Consider the following 9325-nt stretch of genomic DNA (forward strand, 5'->3'; position numbering starts at 1 on the left):
GGTTTGTGTGTTTAGTCTCTGAATCATACCTGTATAAGAAAATAATTATTCTCTTTCTCAGTAATCATCAGTACACATTGAAGTATGAACCTGAGATTCAAGAAGTTTCTCAAAGCTTTGTCTCCCTCATGTGGTGTGAGTCAGATTGCTCACTGTTGGCGTCTCTATGGTGATGTTTGTGTGAGCAACACAAGATTTCTGGGATCCAAGGAGCTTTTACTATTAGGAGCTGACTGCAGTAGACTAGAATCTATCTATCTCTACTAATCTATCTCCACTGGATGAGAAAAAGTCATGTCTTTTTCAAGCAGAAAACTTCTTCATCCACGTCAGCTCTACTACACGACTCTACAAGAGGGATTGTGCTGAAATAAATAGGAGAGAGGAAATCTTTAGGGTAAGACTGGCGGTGGTGTAGCTGTTGTTTTATGATTTTAAAAGACAGTATCAAACTCTCAGTTATATTGAGAATAATTACATAAACAGGAAGACATGTCTGAGACAGCAGGTGTTGACTATGCATGATTATTATTTTTGTGTAATTCATTTAAATGGTTGTTTTGTTTCTGCTGTTTTAATAGGGCTGCGTTGTCAGGAAGGAAAATAATCCTGCTGCACAATTCAAACATTAAATAAATGCATCTATGACAATGGATAAATCTAAAAATCGTGAGCCACAGATGACTTTTCAAGCAGTAACACCAGCTGTGGACACACATCCTATCACGAGAGCAGGACATAGTGTGGCTGAGCTCCTAGAGGATTCTGGGAATCGTAGGCAGCTCATCAACCAGGAGCTGAGCCTTCATCTTCTCAATGACTCTCACTTCAGTGAGCAGCAGAAGCTGAGACATGTGTTGGACTGGGCTCACAGTTTCCTCAGCAATGGGTCAGAGATTCACCATGAATTCTGCAGAGCTGACAGCTTGATATTAGCTGACGAAGAGCAAAGTGACACACAGAATAATTCACCTGTATGTAAGCATTCATCTGCAGCTAAATACCATCATCCTGTTTCCTGCACTGCAGGTGGTAATGAGGTATTAGGAGGAGAAGGAGGGAGTATGGAGGTTTGGCAACTTGAACCATCGAATTATGAGAACAATGAATCAAACAGTCACCTCTGTGCGTGTAAACCTCCTTTCTACAGAGAATCTCCTGAAAATATGCAGCTTCAGGATTCCACCAATAAACAAACTAACAGGCAAGACATGAACTGCAGAAGAGGCAGTCTGTTCATGTTTAATCAAAGACAATGTACCAGCTCATCAGAAAGAAACACAAATCAGTTGCTTGCATTAGATGGTGCAACAGACTTGATTCAAGGCTCCACATCATGCTGGATGTTTGATACTGCGAGGAACCTGAAATTGAGTTATAAAACAGCTGCAGCTTCGACAAAAAGAAACATATCAGGACTTCAGATGGAGCAGAGCAAATCGAAGGTTGAGGGGAAGGTGGAAACAAAGCAGGAAGTTGTAAGGAAGATAAGTAAAGTTCAAGAATCTAGCTCTGCTTCTGTGTTGTATGCAAAGAATAACATAAGTGACAGTGAGCCTGAGAAGACACATGAATGGATGGAAAAGACTTCAGACCTTAGTTATACTCGTCATTTGAAAGTACCGCCAACGTTGACTGTATATGAGCAGTACCAGCTTTGCGTGGATCGATTGCATCACCTCAGAATAAGACAAAGCCAACATGTCGAACCGGGATGCTTCATGGAGTCACCTGCAAAAGAGAGAACAACGTTGGAAGAAATGGCAGCACCAGTTGAAGCACCAGTCCTGCTGCCTACATCTGGCTTTGAATTGACCTCTTCCCCCACAAATCCTCAGACTAAAAAACATCTTAACAAAAGGGTTGAAGAAGCAAAAATTACAAAGGAGAAGAGTTCAGACGTGATTTATAAAAATGAGGACAGATCTAAGTACAAAAGAAATACGGCAACAATAACTGAACAGGGACAGACCAAACATTGTGTCAAGAAAACATGTGCTGCCATTTGTGCTGAGAGTAAAACACATTTGGACCTTGATCACAACAAATGTGGTGAATTAATAAAGGGAACTGATAATCTTATTAACACATCTATGAAGCACCTGGGGACTGCATCTGGTGATAATGTTCCAGCTGTGGAGGAGAGTGCTGCACTCACCCCAAACCCAGGTATTGAATATCATATATGAAGGCAGTTAAACGTTGTACAAATGCCACCTTACGGTCTAGGGTTGTGGTTCCCAACCTGGGGCTCAGAAATGAAATATAATATTCATATGTTTTCATTAGTGTATAATCACCTGAATATAGGAACCGTTGTGTTTTTTATTACCTTAGAATAAGACGTTTTTATCTACAGAAGGGTTGCCTTCCATGTTGAATGGCCATGTTTCTACAGACTAGCCCAGAATGAACAAAAGAAACACTTCCCAGCCCGTTCTCATTCCCACGTACAGGCGCGAGTGGTGTTCAGTTAGTTGCAATCTGCAAACTTCACCACTAGATGCCACTAAATCCTACACACTGATCCTTTCTACTGTTGTCATTTGCCCTTCTTCACACTTCATGCCAAATAGGTGATACAATTAATTACGATAATGATTTGTATATGTGTGTGAGTGTGCATGAATATATTGTTTGTATTTGTCTGTGTGTGTCTTTTTGTTCAGGTTCGTTTCCAAAGAGAATCGGATGTAATGCAGAAGTAAAGTGTTATCGGAGTCGTGTCAAAGGTCAAAAGAAAAAAGCTGGTGGTAGAGGTGCCTCATTGAAACTCTGTGAAAAGTCCCTGTCTTCTCCCAGTAAAGAAATATTACAAAGGTATGCTATAGATAAAGTGCCAAATGTGTCCATGAAGCAACATAATTTACCAAAACATGAAAACATATAGGCCTACATTTAGGGGTCGAGTGCACTCCCCTGATAGGATTAATTATTATCTTCTTTCAAAATCAAAAGCATGACTCTTTCAAATTAGCTCTGCAAAAATTGAAGCTGAATCTGCCCCTGTGTCTCCTGCAGACCTCAGTCATCAGGAGGCATCAAACACACAAAAAGACACATACCAGAGGACAAAGCTAAACGTACTGCAGCCTATAGAGATACACCCAAATGTCTGCAACTTACAAGGACACACACAAGTCTTCATGATGACCTACGACCAACCTCACCAGCCTCGGGTGAGTTCAACAAGAATATTAACACATTATGGAAAGCTGCAAAAAAATGGATAAATCAAACAAGCAAAATCATCAACAAGTCATATGAATAGCTAGATTTTAAAGGGTTTACACTTGTGGTAAACATAACACAGATTTGCTTCTGTTCCTTTTGAGTAATCTTTGTTTGAAATTGATTTCACTCTTTATCCCACATCGTTCAACCAGCAAGTCATAAGTTGAAGGGTATTTTTCATTAGAGTGAAAAAAAGAGTTCTGTTTGTGTACTTGTATTAATCTCATTATAGGGACAAAAATTGGTCCGCACAGTCTCATAACAATTTATTAGACTTATTTAGTAAAGTCATGCAAAAGTAAAAGTTTAGAGAGACTTAAATAACAGCTATTGATGTTAAAATATATATAGAATATCAATATATAATCATTTTTTTCTTTACAGGTGAATGTCAATGTGAACAAACTGACTGCAAATATGTGGTAAGAAATCTTTGTTATATATATATTTATATTATGAATCTACATGCAATATGACTCTACAATGACACCATGGTGTTACAGAACAATTTGTTATTCACAGAATGCTTTGGCTTTCTTTGAAATATCTGTCTGTGTTCACTAAATCTGTCTGTGTGGTTGTCATTACACCTGTCAGCCAGCAGGGGTCCCTGTATGTGACAGCTGGCTGCGTCTGCCTGATGAGGTGTGGCTGTCCATCCTGTCTCTGCTGCCTCAGAGAGATCTGTGCAGAGTGCTGCAGGTCTGCAGCCGCCTGCACACTCTGGCCACTGATCACACACTCTGTGAGTCAGCACTGTGAACATTCCTCACTTGAAAGAAAGAACTGGACTATAGTTTGTGTCAGATAGCCTGTTTTTGATGTTTGGCTTTTTAAGGTTAACACTGGAGTTAATGACTGGTGGTGGAAGAAGTATTTAGATCCTATATTGACGTAAAAGCAGCTGTGAAAATACTCCACTACATTTAAAATCCTGCATTTAAACCTTACTTAAGTAAAAGTGTTTAAGTCTGTAACTATTAGCAACAACATTTACTTCAAGTACTAAAAGTAAAAGTACTTATCATGCAGAAATGAGTCAGTGTTTCATGTATATGTTGCAGTATACTGCCAGGTTGAGCTCAGATTAACTATTTTATATACTGTGTCAGTTTCGGTCAGCAACCTCAGGCACATGGTAGCTTAACGAATGGCAATAAATGTGCAAGAGAGTTTGGAAAAGGTAGTTGGAAAGGTAGAAGTGCCTTCTCATCCTCATGCCAAATGACCTCTTTCACAGCCATTGGCAGTTAGATCACAACCTGGCTGTATGATTTCAACTCAGATGTGGATATTTTCATAAGGATGGCAGCCTTCTTGTATTTTGCTCTCATATATAATTATAATGTCCTGATCTTGGGAGAAAATGTTTTTTTTATGTTGTGTTAAAATAAAAGTAGAGTTCCGTTGGAGAATGAATCTATGGTGTAATAATTAAACTTAATGTTAATTGTTGATATGGCATTTAAAAAGGGCACTTCATATTTAAAAGGTTGCTGACACCTGATCTACAGCAAAGGATCATATTCTATAATATCATTGTTGTGTCCTGTGAGAAGCGCGTATATCTCTAAAAAGTTAGCTTGAAAGCTGAGAAAAACAGCCCTGTTTTCAGCTTTGTGACAGTGTGTTTTCCAGCTAATCCAAGAGGATAAACTGTTTATTTAGCTTAAGACGAAGGATATTTCTCTGAACCTATGAGGGAACATTTAATCATTCAGTTTAGCAGAATATTTTATCTTCAAAAGTGACTAAAATAACTAAAATTGTCAAACAAAAGAAATGTAGTGGAGTAAAAAAAAATACTTAATTACATTTTACTGCTGTTGATGACACAAGTGAGTGGGATGTGTGTGTGTGTGTGTGTGTGTGTGTGTGTGTGTGTGTGTGTGTGTGTGTGTGTGTGTGTGTGTGTGTGTGTGTGTGTGTGGCACAGCACATGGTGTTGTTCCCATGATGTAAGTACTTCCAGAGCTGTGGTGTACTGTACCACTCCCTGGACAAACATACAGTAAGATAACCCAGACCTGCATCATCATATGCTCTCATACCTGTACACAAACTGTAGGTCATTGAATCGCCCACAACAGGTCTCTATACACTGAACACTAAATCCTTTCTCTTTCTGAAGGGAAAGATCTGAGGGTTGAAAACTCCAACCTGACAGAGCAGTGGTTACTCTGTGCGAGCAGACGTCGTCCTCGCAGTCTGTGTCTGTACAGCTGCGGTGGCCCGTCTCTCACCTCCTGTGGGCTGGAGATGTTTTTCACTCTGTGCAGAAAAACTCTGGAGGTAAAACAGTGAATCAGAACCTGTCGATTCAAGTCAAGAGATTTGTATTTTACTTTATGGATCGCTCAGAGCAGGCGTGGAGGATGAGAAGCAGCCAATGGAAAGCTGTTAAGAAAAGGACATTTGATGAAAGCTTCATCCCATGACTTTACAGCGTGGCCTTTGAGTTGTAGGATTAGATCTTCCTAATCAATGAGCCACTGTGCTGTCTGTGTGTTATGTGAAAGATCCTCCACTTGGAAGGCAAACATATTTAAAGTGAATCTTCTGCCTTTTATTTTTTTTTCATTGACACTGAATTTATTGACCCTACATCCTGAATCCATCTGCCTGCTGTCAATGTCAACAAAACAAGAGATGAGATGAAGAAAAGATGCTGATGATACTGTTCATACTTCGTTTTTTAGAAAATCTTTCTTGTTGTCGCATTTTTAAATTTTCCTCTTATGCGATAGGTTCAAAATACATTTTAAAATGATCCAATATACAGTACAAACCTTGAAATCTGCAAATTGTATTAACATTTTCAGCATTTTGCTCTGCTGTGACTAGAGTTTATTATAATAACTTACCATAAATGACAAGGAATTAATCTCTTTCACCTCTGTGTGCCTCTGTAACAGTTAATTTATCATGCCATTTATTACTCACAGGAACTACAGGTCACAAGTTGTACTGGTCCTAGTCTCCATGGGGACCAGATGCTGCCTCTGATTGGTCAGTTGTGTGATCATGTGATCAGTGTTGACGTGAGCTGGAGTGGAGCAACAGACACAGGAGTGAAAGCTCTGAGTGACTGCTGTGCAGGGTCAGTTTCATAATCACACAAACACACACACAGGACTCAGATGATGTTATGTCTTAGACTTAAAATGTCATTGAATTATTTAAAACATGCACTTTTTTAAATCATCAGCAATAAAATGTTTAAGTTTCCTCCTTTTATGAATCAGTGTCTGTCATCAAAAACTCCCAAGCTGCATTAACATCCACCATATAAAATATCTTGACTGGATGGCAGGATGTAGCTTAAACCCCCTCATGCTGCACTGGACAACTAATGTGTCTGATTGCTGTTCAGCATTAAAGCAATACTACATAAGATTTGTTATTTGTTGAAATTTTCTACCTGTTTGTCGTAAATATGCTTTACAGCTGCACACATGATTATATTACTCTTTCACTTGTCCTGACCTGAAGATCAAAGTTACAGAGTACAAGAACAGGCCTATGGAGTGCAGAGTGGGAATAACAGAGGCACCATTCACCCGACAAGTTACAAAGTTACATAATGGGGCTTTAATCCTTTATTTATCTTTCATGTAGGTTGCAACTTAAATCTGTTGTCCTGAACGGCTGTCATGTCACTGATGACCCCCTAATAAAACTCGTCAAGAGACACAAAGAAAGGTGCGTAAGTGTATTTAAGTACTATAAAAACATTAAGTTACTATAGCTTGTGTGATAGTGTTTGAGCAAGTCAAGATGTATCATAAAAAGCATTTACATGTGTGCGTTTGCTTTTTCACCAACCTTTTCAGTGGATAGGCCATCCAGGTATATCAGGATGTGGAAGCATTTTCTGTTTAAATCTGTTTGCGTGTTTTTTCCCATCAGTCTGTACAGATTGGAGGTGTTTGGCTGTCAGTTCCTTACTCCATCCTGTCTACAGACTGTATATGAGGTACTTTATTTGGAAAATGAATCATCTAAAATATGTCTCAAACATACTTTAGCATGTGAACATACTCGTTGCTCCGTCCTTTTGCATTATGTCTCATTTCCTCTGTATGTAACAACACTATAAGTTTTACACTATATGTGTACAGTTTTTCAGTTTCTGTGTTCCAGATGTGTCCTGGCCTCCAGCATCTCAACATCGGACAGGTGCCAAAAGTCAACGCACAGAGCCTCACAGTGTTGACATCACAGCTCAAATGTCTCATTTCACTAAATCTCACTGGACTACAGGCGGTGAGGTTCACGTTTTGTCACTAAAATTTACAGAAACTTCAAAGATTTGTATGGTGGAGAAATTCTAGTTGTTAATTTTCCAGTGCAAAGTCCGAAAATTTAGATGTACTCTCTGTTTTTACTGTAACAGGTTACTGATGCCACAGTGGACACGTTGCTTCAGAAGTGTGTCAAACTTCAGAGTTTGACGTTCAGTTCCTGTCCTGGAGTCACTGACCAGACACTGCACAGCATCAGCAAATACACACCTTGTATTAGGTACACACATGCATACACACACACACACACACACACTAATGCTACCATACCTGTAAGGAAAATGATTTACATGAATTAGCACTTTTTCTGGGTTTTCAGTTACATTATATGTGTCAGGTTTTGGTTGGTAGTTTTAACTAATGTGGTTTTGACATCTTGACAGTCAGAGTGTGCGTTTGTGCGTCAGATCCCTGGATGTGAGCGGCTGTAAGGCAGTGACAGATGCAGGAGTTCAGTCTCTGGCTCTGGGGTGTAGAAGACTCCAGCAGCTGGACCTCAGCTCCACTGGCACAGGAAACAGAGGGTACAACACACGTCACACAACTAACTGAGGCGTAATTTTCTCTGACTGTGTGACTGTATGAATTCATGAAGATTTACCATCCACTGTATCCCAGACATCAGCAATGAAAGTGATGGGCAAAATGTTATAACTTACAGTAATGATGGGGTGTGTGTGTGTGTGTGTGTGTGTGTGTGTGTGTGTGTGTGTGTGTGTGACACAGGGTTACTCTGCTGGCAAATTACTGCAGCGGACACCTCCATACTGTGAAACTCAGTTTCTGCCACGTCACCTCAGAGAATATACTGAAGCTCTGCAGACGCTGCAAGAGGTAAACACACACATTAGCACAAATACTTTTAAATATTTCTAGAGTTAATTTCACAGAGCAAAATAAACAAAATGAGACTTATAAACACTTGAAAGTGACTGTGAAGGTTGGAAAATTGACAAGCTAGCGGTAGATAAAGTAATTCAAACTTACCAGCAAACGGCATTCTTCCACCACTCGTATAATACTGCTTCTAAAACCAAAGTGAACATGAATACATCATGTGTTCAAGTTAAGCTGTCTGGAAATTATGTTCAAAGCAGATAGCAAACTGCTGTATAGATATACTGTATCTGCCTTATAATAACAATATAACAATATTTTAAAAGTCCCTACTCATATAAAAAACATTCTCTCTGTTAAGATGAGCACAGTTTAGGAACCATTCAGTGGTGATAAAAAATAAAGCCTGTCAACACTGCCAACCAAGAATACAATGACTGACTGTTTGGTGTGATTTCTTGGGAAATAGAAACAGATCAGCTGCTAGTGGTGTAATTAAAAAGAGTCAAACTATCTCTGCAAATCTATCCAACTGTTTGGTGACTTTCCTCTGTAGCTAGGAAACCTATAAAAGCACAACAACATAACATATTAGCACACAATTACACTTATTTCCATGTTTCTCTCTCCTTAGGTTGAAGGTGCTCCATCTCTACGGTTCTGCTCATCTCCCCACTGAGAGAGAGATCAGAGAAGTCAACACTGCTGTTAAAGTTTACCCTCTGGCCTGATTCACACACAAACATCTGCACACAACTGGACAGATATACACAACATATAATAGTAGACACTAAGCAATGTCATAACATTCCTACTTTTATATACATATTTGTGATGTTACAGTAATGGGCTGAATGAGGTCTCAAAGAGGATTATGTTCAGAGATTAATAAAATCTATTTGAATTTATCTTCGTGTGTGTTTGGAGATGGATTTCAGATGTGCTATGAC

At 39.2% G+C, this 9325-nt stretch overlaps 1 protein-coding gene across 3 annotated transcripts; it reads left to right on the forward strand.

Moving 5' to 3' along the window:
• The first annotated feature begins 156 nt into the window (after positions 1–156).
• Positions 157–9283, forward strand: LOC127375583 (F-box/LRR-repeat protein 2-like). 3 transcript variants are annotated; one of them, XM_051421604.1, is made up of 15 exons: positions 157–397; positions 582–2169; positions 2670–2820; positions 3022–3179; positions 3619–3656; positions 3832–3979; positions 5366–5526; positions 6180–6334; positions 6853–6936; positions 7144–7210; positions 7378–7500; positions 7631–7758; positions 7922–8062; positions 8265–8372; positions 9010–9283. In XM_051421604.1, exons 2-15 carry the CDS (start codon positions 645–647, stop codon positions 9104–9106), a joined length of 3084 nt encoding a protein of 1027 aa, XP_051277564.1. In that variant the 5' UTR covers positions 157–397; positions 582–644; the 3' UTR covers positions 9107–9283. The 3 variants fall into 3 exon arrangements, with proteins under 3 accessions (XP_051277564.1, XP_051277565.1, XP_051277566.1); XM_051421605.1 differs by having other exon boundaries at positions 158–397; positions 7946–8062; XM_051421606.1 differs by lacking the exons at positions 157–397; positions 582–2169; positions 2670–2820; ... (1 more) ...; positions 3619–3656; positions 3832–3979 and having other exon boundaries at positions 4830–5526.
• The last annotated feature ends 42 nt before the right edge of the window (positions 9284–9325 follow it).

This window comes from Dicentrarchus labrax, unplaced genomic scaffold (assembly GCF_905237075.1).
Source record: "Dicentrarchus labrax unplaced genomic scaffold, dlabrax2021, whole genome shotgun sequence".
NCBI lineage: Eukaryota > Metazoa > Chordata > Actinopteri > Moronidae > Dicentrarchus > Dicentrarchus labrax.

Coding starts and splice junctions, on each gene's coding strand:
- LOC127375583 (XM_051421604.1), top strand. CDS start 645: ATGACAATGGATAAATCTAAAAATCGTGAGCCACAGATGACTTTTCAA. Junction 3,180..3,618: donor ACCAACCTCACCAGCCTCGG/GTGAGTTCAACA, acceptor TTTTCTTTACAG/GTGAATGTCAATGTGAACAA. Junction 8,063..8,264: donor ACTGGCACAGGAAACAGAGG/GTACAACACACG, acceptor TGTGTGACACAG/GGTTACTCTGCTGGCAAATT.